General features: G+C 42.8%; 1 protein-coding gene across 2 annotated transcripts; it reads right to left on the reverse strand.

Moving 5' to 3' along the window:
• Positions 1 to 535: 535 nt before the first annotated feature.
• BMP4 (bone morphogenetic protein 4) lies at positions 536 to 6,480 on the reverse strand. 2 transcript variants are annotated; one of them, XM_073638453.1, is made up of 3 exons: positions 6,326 to 6,480; positions 5,119 to 5,492; positions 536 to 3,170 (listed from the first exon to the last, which is right to left on the reverse strand). In XM_073638453.1, the coding sequence occupies exons 2-3, from the start codon at positions 5,483 to 5,485 to the stop codon at positions 2,329 to 2,331; spliced, it is 1,209 nt and encodes a 402-aa protein (XP_073494554.1). In that variant the 5' UTR covers positions 5,486 to 5,492; positions 6,326 to 6,480; the 3' UTR covers positions 536 to 2,328. The 2 variants fall into 2 exon arrangements, with proteins under 2 accessions (XP_073494554.1, XP_073494553.1); XM_073638452.1 differs by lacking the exon at positions 6,326 to 6,480 and adding an exon at positions 5,862 to 6,250.
• Positions 6,481 to 18,393: the final 11,913 nt, after the last annotated feature.

The raw sequence follows: 18,393 nt of genomic DNA on the forward strand, positions 1-18,393 counted from the left end.
TGTAGACGTCTCGAGCTAAGATGACTGCCTGACCAGCAGTGCGGGATCGTCAGGGGAAAGAATTATTTTTTGTTTTTACAATATTTGATGAGGTTTGTACTATTCTTAGTATAAAGAAAAGAGATAAAAAATATGTATAAATCATGTTATCATCACTTTTTACCTAACATACCACATAATCCTGTTAATGGAATTTCTTAATTCACATGTAACTACTAAAATCAGGATAGAGGTTTCTTTTTAGTACATTAGACCGTGAATACATACTAGAGTGGGAAAGGGTGACGCGAAAAGTAGAAAGGAACTTGAGTGATTCTGATTTCTGGGGTGTCGATTCCTCATCAAAGTGAGTGGGAAGTCCGAACATATTTACATACACACATTAGGATCATTAGAGCAACCATGCTAAAAAGGTCAAAACAAAACCCTGCAAAAATCACCCAGAATTCTTAGACTAAACATTTGCCATGACAAGTAAACTCTACCTGTCCACCTGTGAAAGTGAACTAATAAAAGACAGGAGCCTCCACACCTCTTCTTGCATTCACTTTAATAAAGAATTAACTGCACAGGAAGGGTTTAGTTTAGGAGACGCTGTCAGACAGTGATCCATCGCATGCGTTTTCTCTACTTTATTGCATTTGCAGCAAGGCAAACTGATGCAACGCAATGGGCAGATGGGGTTGATGTCGTCTGGGCTGTCACGGTCATCAAGCACCAAAGTTTGTAGTTGCAATTTTGGCACTTCCTATGGAAAATATGTGGGCGAAACACAATGGATTCACCTGTAAAAATCCAAACCTGCTATAATCCCTCCCAAAGGAGTTTATACCCATGGGTTTCTGAAAAATCCCCATTAGACTGAATATGAACCACCCATTGGCCATTAAAAAAATAATTGACAGTACTGAGGAAGACCTACAATAATATAATTGTGAATGCTAAACATCTGTAAGCTCATGGCGCAACAAAAGCAGGTTTAGTAAGCATGAAACATACGTTCATTTCTGAACCCTATTTACATTAACAGTACATGTTAAAGAGATTTTTTTTTTTTTGCAAATCAAACGTCACAAAACAAATTAGTCCTCGGGGAAAACGAAGTTCAATCTCTTTTAAACAATTTATTTAAGCTCTGTACAATTAAAAAGGCCCTTTCTGAAGGGAGCTACAAAAGCAGCATGAAGTCTTGTTGCCTTAGCCTGAGGCTCTGATCTGGTCCCTCCACCTGCACTCTCCGGGAAGTTGTGGCTTGGCAAACTTTCCACTTTTGAGTTTTTACTAGCTTTAACTAAGCTCCCTCCATACTATCCCCCCCCTTTCTAAGCACTGCAGAGCTTACAATAATTAAGACAAACCTTAATATGGTTTACTGGGGATATTTGTATGTACTGACAAACAACCCTAAAATGACTGATTATTTCCATATAAAAGGAGCAAAATAAATAAATTTATTTCAAAATTATATATATTTATAAAAAAAAAATATTTCCGTTTCATTCGCTGGTGATGACGGAAACACAAGACGAAAACATCTATCGATGGTAAATACAGTACTTGTAAAATGTCTTTGCATTTTTGTGTGTTTTTAACCTTCAAAAGACTTTAGGAAGCTTTGATGTTTTAAAAAAAAATATTTTGCACAATACTCTCAGTACAGTCCGGGCTGTAGACTCCACAATATATATATTTTTTTTTTAAAAAAAGTCACATGAATAGCTTTGTACCTGCAGTATAAAGCAGGAGGGAGGGAGGTGAGCTATACTTTGCATTAGCATAACAACGCAGGTGCTTCCAAGAGTCTTTTCAGATGAATTACCGTAAGTGGGAAAAAAAACATTTAACACAGGTTAGCAAGTGAAGCAGTTTAGCTCCCCAGTGGCTGAAAATCCAAGCGACCACATCCCCCGTGACTTCCAGGCTGCCCCCTGCTTACAATTAATGTACATTCATTTAGGGGATGGATTTAAACCACACTGCCAATAAATAGTAACACTATAAAATGATTTTATAGAAAAAATACTCTATTCCCATATAAATTCATCCTAATGTACATGTATAAACAACTGTACAAAGAAGTAGCTTATGGGTTTGTTTGTTTTTTGCATTTTTTTTTAAATATTGACTTATTTTATTTTTTCTTTTAATATGTTGTTATAAATATATTTTGTCAAAATATATGATCATATGGTCAAAACAATTTTGCACGTAAAAGTCATAAATAAGGTCAAGGTGAAAGTCCAGTTTGTTCGTTTTTTTTTTTTGTTTTTTTTTTAATTTTATTTTAAAGAAGTCCATCTGATAATAAGCAGTCAGTTTTTTTGGGGTTCAACGGCACCCACACCCTTCTACAACCATCTCCTGATAGTTTTTAAGGACAACTTTGTCGTACTCATCCAAATAGAGCATTGAAATGGCGCTCAGTTCTGTGGGAACACAGCATGCTTTGGGAATGCTTGAGTTTACAGAGTTAACCAAAGTTTGTACAATGGCATGGTTGGTTGAGTTCAGGTGGTCAGCCAGGGGAAACGGGCAGTCACCATGGCAGTAAAATGCCTGATATCCAGGTGGTGCCACAATCCAATCATTCCAGCCAACGTCGCTGAAATCCACATACAGAGAATGCCTCCGACAATTTTTGTTTTTTTTCCTGGCTCTCTGCGGTTTTGGACTTCTTTTAGACCTCCTGGTCAGTGCATGTCCCCTGCCATCGTGGCTAAATGTGATTAGAAGTGGCCTCATCTGTGACCAGTCTGCATTCTCTTGAGGTAATAACGATCGGCTAATCCTGACGTGCTTCCCCTGATATGTTTTAGTCTGGTTGAGATGATGGACCTCAACAGCAAGCCCATGGTTAATTCCCTTGTCTTGGGTCCACCTCATAATTGCCGGACTTACATCGAAACTTTCCCATTGAGTCACATTGTGATGGATTAGTCTGGTGTCCAGTAGCCTAGTAATCATCTGTCCATTTGCCATCAGGGGCTTTATAACTTCATATATGTTTATTCTGTGAAAGCCTTCTTCCCATGCTGGGCCATTTTCAATTTGTTCTCTATAAAGTCTCAGCTCAGCTGAAGAAATCACCTCGTTCTCAGGAATGCTGCTGAGATTGAAGTAAAAGCGGATGCCCGAGTTTTCTGCTGTGGCTGGTATGTTCTCCAAATGTTCTAGCAAAATAAAATAAAAAATGAAAAAAGAAGAGTGAATACTTGTGTGATACACGTTAAGACAACAGATCTACATCTAGACTTGCTGCTAGCACGGACTCAAGAACACATTACTTCTGCTTAAGCGCAGGAGAAGAATACAATGGTGTTTTTGATAGATGTTTAGCCCCTTGTGATGCACACACCACAAGATCTTCCAGTTCCATGTTCAAAATCACTTGGCAGCGGAGATCACATACAAGGTTTCTTTTTTTTTTTTTTTTTACCTGAAGTGTATTGCTTGGGATATCCAGCGATTTTGAAAACATAGAGCATGCCTTGTTGATCATATTACAGAAAAGGGGGAAAAGCAAATTCCAGCACAGTAATGATGCTGTGGATTAATAACTCAGATTTACTTTGGGAGAGAAACATCCGCTAGGAAACATTTGGGTCAGATTACAAGGCTTCATTGAACAAATCTTACAAACACACGGCTGTAGCGTTAAATACACTAAGTGTATTTTAAGTATTAAAACTAGTGGAAAAAACAGGGAGTTACACCTTTGCCTTTGATGATGGGGGGGGGGGGGGATACATAAAGCAGCTTATAAAATGCTCAAATGGACCCGTGTAATACATTTAACATAAATATGCATTTATTTTCTCTCTTGATCTTTCAGGGCCGCTTAATTTGCTATTTGTAGAACATACAACCTACTCGTTTGTTGCAAATTGCAAAGTTCAGACTTTGATCGTAAACATATAACTTTCTTCACATTCATGTTTTACTGGGCTCAGGGCAGAATAAGTGAAGATATGATTTATTTTTATCATCGTAGAAAATACTCCTGCAAACGCCGTCTCCCCAGTGATTGTAGGATTACAAATCCCAGAGGAAAGAATGTGACTTGTAGTTCCTCAAGAGCTTGCTACTTCCAGAAATGCTTCCTAAAGTGCTTTTTTTATATAAATGTATAATTACTGTAAATCTACACTATGCCCTTTCTACTTTACAAGGGCATTAATATAATACCATTGAATGAATACTCAGCATTTCGCTTGCACCCAACATATAATAAGCTTAACTGGCTTAGAAAAACATTAAATATATATACTTAGGATTTGACAGAACATTTTATTCTTCTCTCCCAGAGACGCAGAGTTTTTTTTTTATGTCCAGACCACTTGGCAGTATTCTAGCCAACATACTTTACAGAAATGTAGAAGGAGCTTTTTGCAGGTGTTTGGAATGCAATACAGAATTTTTTTTTTGCTGCCTAATATATTGTGAGGGCTGATACAGCTTCAGGGTAGACTTCTGCATTGTGACCGCCTGACCATGTATTGTATGTGACCATGAGAGCCAGTTCTGGGATCACAATAACACATAATACATTTTCTAGAAATAAGAGGTTGAACTTTGGCTTTTTTTTTACAGCCTTCTGTTTTTTTTTTCTCCCCATTAACTATGTAAAAGTAGAGAGTCCAATAAAAGATTAAAGTGAAGTAAACATATGGAAATGTGTGGATGGTCCAAGGTTGATTTACAAAGTTAAATTAACACTACTGTGCAAATGTATAATGGAAATTAAGGGGGATGGTCAGCAGTCCTATACAAACAGAAGACAATGGAAGGTGTTACCAAGATGTTACAATAGAACAGGTAACACCACTATATTATTGCAAGAGATAAAAATGATATTGACTAAGTCAATATAGCGGATTGAGTTAATTGGTGCTGCTACATTCTGCCATGCTACTGGATAGTTAAAGGTCAGTCTGGGGTAACGAAGGAAGGACCATAGGAGTAAGCGGAGTATGAATAGATGAGAGAGCATAATCTTTAGGATGTTTAGAGAATCCTATCAGAAATAAATAGAATGTATAACCAGGTAAACCTGAAGACCAGTAATCTATGTGATAGATATTTGGAAGGGTTGAAGGTTAACAGCTGGTTGACACTCACCTTCATGGTGGAAACTTCTCACGGTATTGGCACGACTGGTGGGTCTCTCGGGATATTCCAGGTTGATCTCCTGAAGCTCATCCTCTTCCTCTGCAGATTGTAGTCGGTATAAGTCCCGCATATAGGCAGGCACCACCACTTCCTTACTGGGTTGTGGCCGCTTGCGGAGGCCAAACATCTGTAGTAGCGTTGCCTCAAAGTCCCGCAAGAGCTCATGGCTCTGAGTGGACCTCCTTCCACCCGCCTGGCCCTGAATCTCAGCCACTTTCTTCTTTCCGGTCTCAGGGATCAGACTAGCATGGCTAGTGCCTCCTAGCAGGACTTGGCATAATAAAATGACCATCAGCATTCGGTTACCAGGAATCATGGTGTCTCTGGGGTGCAGAACACAATACATACAAAATAAATAGGAGACTTGGAATGGAAACTTCTAAATTGAGTGGTATAGAAAAAAAAAGAAAAAGAAGAGCAACCCCATAGTACACCACGTCCCGGGGCAGGAGGAGGGCTTCCTATCATGTCATGGTCTAACTTGTTTACTGGCAAATAGCTCATTATCAGATATCCACCATCCTGCTAATCTGTGTGTGTCTCTGGGACTATCAGCACAATTATCTCAAACCTGGCTTCTGGCAGAACAAACAGCTCTTCCAGGCAGTGCAATACAATCTCGCTGTCTCTGCATAGAGAGACCTGCAATCAACTGGTCATTAAATAAAAGTCTATAAGTAACAGTTACTTACCCCAGCATCAGAATCCCCTGCTAGGGCATCCACAGATCTCTGCCAGATGACTCCAACAAGCATTGCACTTTCCAGCAATGCCAATCCTCAACATAAGGACTTATTCCTTCTAGAATACTGTACAGTCCTGGAATTCCACAAAACTACAAGAGACTGAATTCTTTCTGTCAATGCAGCCCCTCTTATCTTAAGCAGTGCAGTCAGGATCAGCTCTAGCCGGCTGTGCTCTGCCCTGCTCACCTCCCTGGGCTGCAGCAGCTCCCACCAGGGATGCAAACAGCTGATGGGGGGAATCACCTTCTCCTCTCACATACAGCTGGGGTCCAGAGAGCATCATCCCCTGCCATGCTACTATTGCAACACATCCCACTACAACTGCAGCTCCTCGCTGATCATCACACACAAGGAAGGTAGAGACAGACCCCCCCAAAAGAAAAAAAATCAAAATATTAAAGTCTACTCACTGACAGAAAACAAGGCATAGAAAAACAGTCCATGATTCTTGACAGCCAATCTTGGACAAAGGTGTTGAGAAAGCTCAGGGGCACGGAGGCAGTTTTCAGATTGCGATGATACTATAAGAATGGAGCTGGCAACTAAAATGACTATAATGAGACTCCGGCCAGACAGTCTGTTTTTCTTCCAGCCCCCCTCCACAGTCACGTGGTGCAAATCACTCCGGGAACCTGTCAATCAAATCTCCCTTCCCAGCCCATCAGGCGTCCTATATAAGCAGGCTCGGCCCCCTGCTCCCGTCAGCTGCAGGGAAGGAGTCAGCGGCGCAATAAGCGGGTCCTGGGCTGCGCAATAAGCGGGTCCTGGGCTGCGCAATAAGCGGGTCCTGGGCTGCGCAATAAGCGGGTCCTGGGCTGCGCAATGCTTCTTACACATTTTACGGTGCAATCGTCATAAAACGTGACTGTACTCGTGCTGAGGATGAGGATGGGCGCAGGGGTCTTCACTGCTTACAAACAGCCCCCGGTCCTGATACATTCAATAAACACTCGGGACCCGCTACCTGCGCCTGTGCCCCCGCTATATAATGTGACCAGAACCCCAGGACTGAGGGGGGCAATTATTGCGAGCAAGTAGAGCCGGCAATGAGCAGATGGCACCAGGGTGTGGAGGGTTAACTGACCCACCGAGGACAGGAAGGGACCCTGAGCCCCTCTCACCTGGGCCATTAGCATTCTTATACAGGGCTTACACATCCCAGCCTTACACAACTGTCTCAGCACATCCACACACTGATGTCAGGACCCCCAATCACTGCAACACATAGACCCTATAGCTGGGGTCCCTGCTGGAAAAAGCAAAAAGCATTTATACTACAACATCCATCTGTATAAATGCAGTGAATCAGCAGCACTGCCTAAATGGGTGCAAAACTCCCCATATATATATATATATATATATATATATATATATATATATATATATATATATAATACATATATGGAACCTAATGCTGCAATAGATGCGACACAGAAGAGGGCCCTGTACAAGAACACTATGTGAGCCTCTGCCATCCAATAGCCTATATAATGCACAATTTCACCTGGTTTGGCGGTAGAGGTGGCCCCCTTACCTATTGGGCCCTGGTTCTGCCTCACAGGTTGCACCACTGCTACATTCGCATTTCTCCTAAATTAAATCTTCCAAAGTTTATATATTTCAACACGCATACAAGACGATTTCAGCACAAATAATATAAATATATATACATATACACAGTCATACACTTACTTATTAATAAATATAGACCAACTAAGGTCAAGAAAAGAATCAGACATGCATTATGATGCAGCTGAGCATTATCCTTATTTATGAAGGGTCTGTACATGACAATTTACTAATTTGCTTCCACATATATTAGCAATAATTTTTGTGCATTATTTTAAGTAGACAACCTGCCATATGCAAAACCAAAGAAAGGAGCTGGAACATAATTCAGTATAAGTGCAATGTGTAGCACCACGTTCACACTGTGGCCATTTAAAAGGCAAAATGTAATAAAAAAAAAAAATGAGCATACACCCTGTAGTAAGTGAATAGTACATGTACATAACATGGGGTACTACTTAGTTAACACTATTTTGATCAAAAAAGTATAAAAGCCATCCCACCGCTATAAGATGTACCCACTCGGGACAGTCCTATCTTCTAGTATCAAAACCTAACCTTGTGTCAGTCAACCTCAATAGATATGAGGGGCAGACCAGGACCCAGGGCTGATTGTTTAGACATCTGCCCAATGGGAAGCTATTTAAATGAACGCCAAGCTCAAACAAGGTGAGCCACACCTGTTTGTACAAAGTTCAAGAAACTAAAGGAAAACCAAAGAAATGAGCTGAAACATAAGTTGGTATAAGTGCAATGTGTGTCTATCTATCTACACACATATACAGTACAGACCAAAAGTTTGGACACACCTCATTTAAAGATTTTTCTGTATTTTCATGACTTTGAAAATTGTACATTCACACTGAAGGCATCAAAACTATGAATTAACACATGTGGAATTATATACTTAACAAAAAAGTGTGAAACAACTGAAAATATGTCTTATATTCTAGGTTCTTCAAAGTAGCCACCTTTTGCTTTGATGACTGCTTTGCACACTCTTGGCATTCTCTTGATGAGCTTCAAGAGGTAGTCACCGGAAATGGTTTTCACTTCACAGGTGTGCCCTGTCAGGTTTAATAAGTGGGATTTCTTGCCTTATAAATGGCGTTGAGACCATCAGTTGTGTTGTGCAGAAGTCTGGTGGATACACAGCTGATAGTCCTACTGAATAGACTGTTAGAATTTGTATTATGGCAAGAAAAAAGCAGCTAAGTAAAGAAAACCAGTGGCCATCATTACTTTAAGAAATGAAGGTTAGTCAGTCCGAAAAATTGGGCAAACTTTGAAAGTCTCCCCAAGTGCAGTTGCAAAAACCATCAAGCACTACAAAGAAACTGGCTCACATGAGGACCGCCCCAGGAAAGGAAGACCAAGAGTCACCTCTGCTTCTGAGGATAAGTTTATCCGAGTCACCAGCCTCAGAAATCGTAGGTTAACAGCAGCTCAGATTAGAGACCAGGTCAATGCCACACAGAGTTCTAGCAGCAGACACATCTCTTCAACAACTGTTAAGAGGAGACTTTGTGCAGCAGGCCTTCATGGTAAAATAGCTGCTAGGAAACCACTGCTAAGGACAGGCAACAAGCAGAAGAGACTTGTTTGGGCTAAAGAACACAAGGAATGGACATTAGACCAGTGGAAATCTGTGCTTTGGTCTGATGAGTCCAAATTTGAGATCTTTGGTTCCAACCACCGTGTCTTTGTGCGACGCAGAAAAGGTGAACGGATGGACTCTACATGCCTGGTTCCCACCGTGAAGCATGGAGGAGGAGGTGTGATGGTGTGGGGGTGCTTTGCTGGTGACACTGTTGGGGATTTATTCAAAATTGAAGGCATACTGAACCAGCATGGCTACCACAGCATCTTGCAGCGGCATGCTAATCCATCCGGTTTGCGTGTAGTTGGACCATCATTTATTTTTCAACAGGACAATGACCCCAAACACACCTCCAGGCTGTGTAAGGGCTATTTGACCAAGAAGGAGAGTGATGAGGTGCTACGCCAGATGACCTGGCCTCCACAGTCACCAGACCTGAATCCAATCGAGATGGTTTGGGGTGAGCTGGACCGCAGAGTGAAGGCAAAAGGGCCAACAAGTGCTAAGCATCTCTGGGAACTCCTTCAAGATTGTTGGAAGACCATTTCCGGTGACTACCTCTTGAAGCTCATCAAGAGAATGCCAAGAGTGTGCAAAGCAGTCATCAAAGCAAAAGGTGGCTACTTTGAAGAACCTAGAATATAAGACATATTTTCAATTGTTTCACACTTTTTTGTTAAGTATATAATTCCACATGTGTTAATTCATAGTTTTGATGCCTTCAGTGTGAATGTACAATTGTCATACTCATGAAAATACAGAAAAATCTTTAAATGAGGTGTGTAAAAAAATTTTGGTCTGTACTGTATATACAGTGCCTACAAGTAGTATTCAACCCCCTGCAGATTTAGCTGGTTGACACATGCGGAATTAACTTGGCATTGTGACATTTGTACTGTAGATCAGCCTGGAAGTGGGAAATGCACTGCAGCCAATTTTTTTTTTGTTTTTTTTTTTTGTTTTTTTTAAAAACGTTAAAAGTTAATTCAGAGTGTCATTTATTATTCAACCCCTCAAACCACAAGAATTCTGTTTGGTCCCCCTAAAGTATTAAGAAGTAGTTCAGGCACCAAGAATAATGAGCTTCACATGTGTGGATTAAAGATCTCTTTTGCCAGCCTTTTCTGACTATTTAAGACCCTCCCCAAACTTGTGAACAGCACTCAGACATGGTCAACATGGGAAAGACAAAGGAGCATTCCAAGGCCATCAGAGACAAGATCGTGGAGGGTCACAAGGCTGGCAAGGGCTACAAAACCCTTTCCAAGGAGTTGGGCCTACCTGTCTCCACTGTTGGGAGCATCATCCGTAAGTGGAAGGCTTATGGAACTACTGTTAGCCTTCCACGGCCTGGACAGCCTTTGAAAGTGTCCTCCCGTGCCGAGGCCAGGCTTGTCCGAAGAGTCAAGGCTAACCCAAGGACAACAAGGAAGGAGCTCCGGGAAGATCTCATGGCAGTGGGGACATTGGTTTCAGTCAATACCATAAGTAACGTACTCCACTGCAATGGTCTCCGTTCCAGACGAGCCTGTATGGTACCTTTACTTTCAAAGCGTCATGTCAAGGCTCATCTACAGTTTGCTCATGATCACTTGGAGGACTCTGAGACAGACTGGTTCAAGGTTCTATGGTCTGATGAGACCAAGATCGAGATCTTTGGTGCCAACCACACACGTGACGTTTGGAGACTGGATGGCACTGCATACGACCCCAAGAATACCATCCCTACAGTCAAGCATGGTGGTGGCAGCATCAAGCTGTGGGGCTGTTTCTCAGCCAAGGGGCCAGGCCATCTGGTCCGCATCCATGGGAAGATGGATAGCATGGCCTACCTGGAGATTTTGGCCAAGAACCTCCGCTCCTCCATCAAGGATCTTAAGATGGGTCGTAATTTCATCTTCCAACAAGACAACGACCCAAAGCACACAGCCAAGAAAACCAAGGCCTGGTTCAAGAGGGAAAAAGTCAAGGTGTTGGAGTGGCCTAGTCAGTCTCCTGACCTTAACCCAATTGAAAACTTGTGGAAGGAGCTCAAGAATAAAGTCCACATGAGACACCCAAAGAACCTAGGTAACTTGGAGAAGATATGCATGGAGGAGTGGGCCAAGATAACTCCACAGACCTGTGCCGGCCTGATTAGGTCTTATAAAAGACGATTATTAGCTGTAATTGCAAACAAGGGTTATTCCACAAAATATTAAACATAGGGGTTGTATAATAATTGACCCACACTTTTATGTTTAAAATTTAATAAAATTCAACTGAGCAACATAACTTTTTGGTTTGTAAGATTTATGCTTCTGTTCATAAAACCTACTCTCGTTTGCAGTTTGAAGGCTCTAACTTATTTGCATCTTATCAAACCAGCTAAATCTGCAGGGGGTTGAATACTACTTGTAGGCACTGTATATATAAATATATGTAGACCAACTAAGGTCAAGAAAGGAATCAGACATGAAATAAAATGTATCACAGTATTATCCTTACTTATGGAGGGTCTATAAATGGCAATTTACTAATTCGCTGCCACATACATTAATAATCTCTGTTGTGCATTATTTTAAGTAGACAATCTGCCATATTCATAACAGTTGGTACTGGATCCAAAGGCAAGCATAGACATCAGGGGCTCCACTGCAGAAAGAGTATGTGGCTCTCTAGCTATTTAACAGTTAATTTATCAAGAGTGATGGGCTCATTACAGAGCTCCTTGTGATTAGACCAAGGCTACAAAGTGACTTTGGTCATGTGGCAACAATTCTCAGACAAGTCTTGAGATGAAAAGCTTTTGTGCAAAGTGTCTGACTTTCTCTGCTATATTAGATCTGCGATTTAGCCGCTAAATCCCACCTCTAATATAAAACAAAAAAAATGTCAAATTGCAGAATAGTCAAAATCAGGTTACAGTCACATGTGACTTATATTGAAGTCTATGGAGGCAAATTTGTGTGTGTAGTTGGTGCTAGGTAACAGCGCAACCCCATAGACATTTATTAGGTCACAATGTTACGCGATTGTCATGCCACTGTGTAACCCCAGCCATACACTACCATACTACTTGTCACTTTGTATCCCATCTATGATGAGAGTATGGTGGGCCTTTGTTGTTTTGTGTCCTGCTGAACCAAAATAACATTTTATCAATAGCTGATCATATCAACTGAAACATAAAAAGGGCTGCCCATAACATTTCTTATCTATTTAGTGTATGGGGAGTTCACAGCCCTTTGATGTGGAAGGTAGTGCAGCAGAAAGTTTACTGGCATCTAGGTTTAGCAGGGGCTAGTCTAGAGAAATTAGCCATTTGTTACATCAGAAGGCCACCCTGCGGCTTGTCCTTTACAAGAACCTTTCACATTAGAATTCTCACCTTCTCCCATTTTCTTATTTCCTCTCACCTCTACTCTAAAGAGTCATTCACTGTCAATTTTGTGTATTTCCATACCACCCCTTACTTTACATGACAATTTTCAAATTCCAAGAGTCAGGGACATGTAAAAAAGAAGGAGAGAAGGCGCTCCTGGTGCAGATCAACCAGCTAATATGGCAATAGATGTGAGCTGTTACATTCACCTAATCCTGTCAACTCTGATTATTATGTGCGTGGATTCCTCGGCTGCAGCCTGCTAGTTCCTTGGTCTTTGAGGACGTAACTGAAGACTGAAGATAGGGACCAAAAAATCACCAATTTCATCTCCTTGGCAGCTCCTTGGCTCACCAAGTCTGTGATTTTTTGTTCCCTATCCCAATAGTCAGGGACAGTCATTTTGAGTTTGTGCTGTTTCGATTCTTGGGCTGATCTATCAGATATATGGGTATAGTTAGCCTAGAGGGCCAAGGCTACACTATGCCAAGGATGTTTCCTATGACAAAACTGTCATCAAAAAGTTTAAAAAAATTGTCACAAGTGGTATTTGTGACAAATTTATTTTGCAACTTTTTTCCCTTTTGAATCGACTCCTGCATTTTTCAATAACTGGGTTGTGCTTAGTAAAAGGGGACACATCCTACAGGAGTGAGACAGATTTATTATAATGTATGAAAAAAATATGAGTACATTGCAGCTGAAATCTATTCCAGCTCATTAATCACAGGTGAATGGACAGCCCAAAGATGCAACAAATTTATTAAGAAGTGTGCACTATAGCCAGCGAGCTATAGGTCCAAAACTGGCAAACAAAACACCAGTCGTGATAAATTCCTAAGCAGAGGCTGGTGTAATCAGGGTTGATTGAAAGTTGGTAATAGCTGTATGGTTGTGCCCTGGTACAAACTGGGACCAGGTGCACTGAATCTGGTAGGATCCAGCAAGCTTCAGAGCAGCGCTTAGAAGCTCCAAAGAAAAGAGTTTGTAAGCAATGCACTCCTTGCTTAGGAGACCAACCACCATTAATAGAGTGCAGAGATGACAGGTAATCTAGGCAGTAAGCAGTAAAGGAAAAAAATGCCAACATTCTTGAGAACAGAGGATTTTTAATAATAAGTAAATTGGAAAGTTGCTTGTTTTTACAAGCACTCTGGATTTTAGCCATTTGTCATGAAAATAACCCAGTACAGTAAGTGTAGTCAATACCATGTAAGGGTGAATTCACATGCTGCAAATCGTGTTTCACTTAGATTTCTGCAGGCCCCATTTATGTGCATGCAGCCAAAACAATTCCATTCAGATAAACAAATTTACGATCGCAGAAATTCTTGCAACAAAATCTGCAGTGTGTGAACCCACCCTAAAGCTAAACTTGTATGCACATGCTGGTTTACAAAAGCTCTTATCCCACAAAGGCTTTTAGCTGTTTATGACTGGTAAAATGAACCCAGTGAGCATGGATGATTATCAATAGATGGGGTCGTGTGTGGCACATAGAGTAGGTTGTTTAACTAGAATATCTTTATTTCCCTGTATAATGAAATATATAATGTAATATTTACTTAGGGTCCAATTTTAACAATAAAATTGTATAAATGTCATATAAATAATAGTGGTAATAATAATTTTTATTTCTAAAGCTCCAACATATTCTGCAGCACTTTACATTTTAGAGGGGACGTGTACAGACAATTAAGACATTTCAGAATAACACATAACTCAGATACCAGGAGGAGAGAGGACCCTGCTCGCAAGCCACATTCTATGAGGAAATAGGGGAGACACGAAAGGTAAATGGTAGAAGGTGCTTGTATTGCACGATACAGCCATAATATACTAAATAGGGTATTCACATAACTCTCCATGAACCGGTCACCAGCCAGTATGTGTACAGTACAGGTTGTTACGGATCCGGGTGGTGGAACCTCTGTGCTGCGGTGCAAGGAGGGACCAGAGGGGCGTAACTAGGTATCAACTCGGACTGACCAAGGTCGCACGGCGGCTCAATCGACTCCATGAACCAGGGAAGGACCGAGCAGAGGGACCAGGTGCTACTCTGGGCCTGTCCTTGTATGAGAGCAGGTGACTCCCACGGGTAACTGGCAGGAGCCTCCAGGTAGGCACGACAGGTAACTGGTAGGAGCCTCCAGGTAGGCTGGCTGGTAGGCACGGCAGGTAACTGGTAGGAGCCTCCAGGTAGGCTGGCTGGTAGGCACGGCAGGTAACTAGTACGTTCTCCGGGTAGGCAGGCAAGCCTGGCCCATAGACAGACTGGCGGGTTTGGATCGTAGGCAGACCGTCGGGCAGGAGAGTACACTTGGCTGGCGGAGACAGGTAGTCAGGCTGGCGGACAGGACTGGTAGTCAGTTTGGCGGACTGGACTGGTAGTCAGCCTGGCGGACTAGACTGGTAGTCAGGCTGGCGGACTGTACTGGTAGTCAGGCTGACGGACTGGACTGGTAGTCAGGCTGGCGGACTGGACTGGTAGTCAGGCTGGCGGACTGGACTGGCAGTCAGACTAGCAGCGGGACCTGAGGGCTGAAGCAGAGTTTAGAACACAAAGCTACAACCTTGCACGGGCACCTCCATTTTGGAGGAGGTGCCTTTTATATGAGAGGTCCTCCGGCCATTGGCCGGGGACTCCTTAGGATGGCGCGCGCGGCCCCTTTAAGAGGGAGGGAGCACGCGCCCTAAGCACAGTGCCCGGGAAGCTGCGCGCTCCGGCAGCAGCAGCAGGAGAGTCGGAAGACGCCGCGCCCGGAGCGCGGCGGTAAGGGAGACGGCGTCTCTGCCTGTCAGGGGGCAGAGACGCCGATACTACACAGGTACAGAGAGGGCTATTAAGTGCATGGAGGGTGTGTGAACAGATGTGACAAAGGTCCTGATTTGGAGGAAAATTTTGAAAGGGCAAAATAAATAGTTAAATAAGTGAGGTGAGGCAAAAGGCCTGTCTAAAGAAATGCGTTTTTAGGGCACGCTTAAAACTGTGGGTATTGGGAATTAAATGAATTGTCCTGGGTAGTGCATTCCAAAGAATTGGCGCAGCACACGAGAAGTCTTGGAGACAGGAGAGGAAGGTTCAGATTCTTGAGGATGTTATTCTTACTTAGGTCATTAGCAGAACAGAGGGCACGGGTAGGGTGGTAGACTGAGATGAGGGAGGAGATGTAGGGTGATGCAGGACTGTGGAGAGCTTTGTGGGTGAGAGTGGTAAGTTTATATTGAACTTATATCGGAGGGGCAACCAGTACAATGACTGGCACAGGGTAGAGGCCTCGGTGTAGCGGTTGGAAAGGAATATGATCCTGGCTGCTGCATCCAGGACGGATTGGAGAGGGGAGAGTTCAGTAAGAGGGAGAGCGATTAGTAGAGAGATGCAATAGTCCAGACTAGAATGAATAAGAGCAAAAGTAAGAGTTTTTGCAGAGTCAAAGGTAAGGAGAGGTCGAATTCTAGAGATGTTCTTGAGGTGCAGGTAACATGAGCGAGTGATCGGATGTAGGGGGTGAATGAAAAATCTGAATCAAGTATTATGACCCAAAGACAGCGGGCATGTTGCTGGGAAGTAATGTTGGAACCACACAAGGAAATGGCAATATCAGGCACAGGTAGGTTAGTGGAGGTAGGAAACACAAGGAGTTCAGTTTTTGACCGATTCAGTTTCAGATAGAGGGAGGTCATGATGTTAGAGACAGTAGAAAGACAATCACTGGTGTTTTGTTATTATGCAGGGCTGATGTCAGAAGACGATGTGTATAATTGAGTGTAATCAGCATAGAGATGGTACTGAAAACCGAATCTACTGATGGTTTGTCCAATAGGGACAGTGTATAAGGAGAAAAGGAGGGGGCCTAGGACTGATCCTTGAGGAACCCCGACAGTAAGGGGAGAAGGGGAGGAAGAGAAGCCAGCAAAAGACACAGTAAAGGAGCGATCAGAGAGAGGTAGGAGGAGAACCAGGAGAGAACAGTATCTTAGAGAACAATAGTGCGGAGCATAGAGAGGAGGAGCTGGTGATCCACTGTGTCGAATGCTGCAGAGAGATCCAGGAGAATCAACAGGGAGCGGGGAACATTAGATTTAGCTGTTAGTAGATCATTAGAGACTTTAGTGAGGACAGTTTCAGTAGAGTGTAAAGAGTGGAAACCAGATTGTAGAGGGTCAAGAAGAGAGTTACCTGAGAGACAGCAGATGAGTAGGGAGTGGACCAAGCGTTTCAGGAGTTTAGAGATGAAGGGAAGATTAGAGACCGGTCTGTAGTTGGCCGTGCAGTTCTAGTCGAGGGATGCTTTTTTAAGTAATGAATATATGCTGGAGTGTTTGAATGAGGAGGGAAAGATACCAGATGAGAGAGATTACATATTTTAGTTAGGTGAGTGGTGACAGTCAGGGAAAGAGACTGGCGGAGATGTGAGGTAATAGGATCACTGCTTCAGGTAGTAGGGTGAGAAGATGCCAAGAGCCGGGTCACATCTTCTTCCGTGACCGGTTCAAAGACAGAAAGTGAGCTAGATGCAGTGTGGGAAGGAGGACAATGCATAATAATAGGGGATTAGGAGAAAATTTCCTGTTGGATATGATCAATGTTTCTTTGAAATAAGTGGCCAGATTATCAGGCTTAGATCGATGGTGGGGTCTGCACTCTTGGATTGAGGAGACAATGAAAAATGTCAAAAAAAGTTTAAGATTGTTGGATAGTGCAGTGACCCAGGTGTTGAAGTAGACTTCTTTGGAGAGGTTAAGGGCAAAGTTGTATGTTTTAACCCCTTCCCGACATGCGCCGTATATATACTGCTCTGCCGGAGCTGCGTTCCCACAAAGAGCAGTATATATACGGTGCAGTGAGGACTCACGCTGAGCGTCGCCATGATCAAAGGCAGGTGTCAGCCCTATGTGAGAGCTGACACCCGCAGCAACGCCCACAATCGGTGTTAGCACCCATCGTGGGTGTTTAACCCCTGTGATGCCGCTGTCAATAGTGACAGCAACATCGTGGGGCATCAATGAGGGAGTGAGCTCCCTCGCTGCTCCCATCAGCACAACGCAATGCGATCGCATTTTGCTGATGGTCTTCATGGTGACCCCAGGTCCCAAGATGGCCACGGGGTCACCCAGGGATGGTGGCCTGTCAGCTCATGCTCAGAGCACAACCTGACATGCCTCCTCCCTGCTGATCTGATCTGATGCTCTGCAGTGCAGAAGCATTGCAGAGTGTCAGATCAGCAATCTGACAGTGCAAAGATGATGTCCCATATTGGGACAATTAATAGGAATTGTAAAAATATTTAAAAAAATCCCCAAATAAAGAACAAAGAAAAAAGAAAAACTATTAGGCTAAGTGCCCACGATGCAGAAATGCTCCGGATTTTTCCTTAGCGTTTCTGCATCTCCCTGGCAGAAAAAACACATGCGGATTTTACATGCATTTTTCCTGCCAGGGACAAGCGGAAGTGAAGCGTTTTGATCATGCGATTTCACATGCGGGTTGTCAAGCGCTTTCCAAGCGATTTTAGCATCACTTGGAAAGTGCTTGACAACTTGGTCACACTATATAAATCCATGCAACCGGCATGGATTTTATATAGTGTGACCAAGTTAGTTAAAAAAAAGAATAAAAATGGTCGCGTGACCAGTCACATGACTAAATGACGTTATGGAAGGTCCTTTTACACAATCACGAGACACCGGCAAGACCAGACGCATCGGATAAGGAGACCTGGGGGGCCATCGGAAGATGAGTATAATGTATATTTTTTATTTTAATTCCTTTTTTTTTACAAGTACTATGGTACCCGGGTCTGGATGAGAGTCTCCTCTTCTCCAGACCCGGGTACCATCCACACATTCAATCGCTTAATATCCGCATGTGCACATGTAGTCATGCGGATATTAAGCGATTCAATGCAAGTCAATAGCGGCGAAAACGCCACGATTCCGCAAAA

This window comes from Phyllobates terribilis, unplaced genomic scaffold (assembly GCF_046119375.1).
Source record: "Phyllobates terribilis strain yellow unplaced genomic scaffold, ASM4611937v1 Scaffold_7__3_contigs__length_470593459, whole genome shotgun sequence".
Classification (NCBI taxonomy): domain Eukaryota; kingdom Metazoa; phylum Chordata; class Amphibia; order Anura; family Dendrobatidae; genus Phyllobates; species Phyllobates terribilis.

Excerpts from the sequence above, each read along its gene's own strand:
- BMP4 (XM_073638452.1), bottom strand. Across the intron at positions 3,171-5,118 it reads GAGAAGTTTCCACCATGAAG|AACATTTGGAGAACATACCA; the intron begins GTGAGTGTCAAC and ends TTATTTTGCTAG.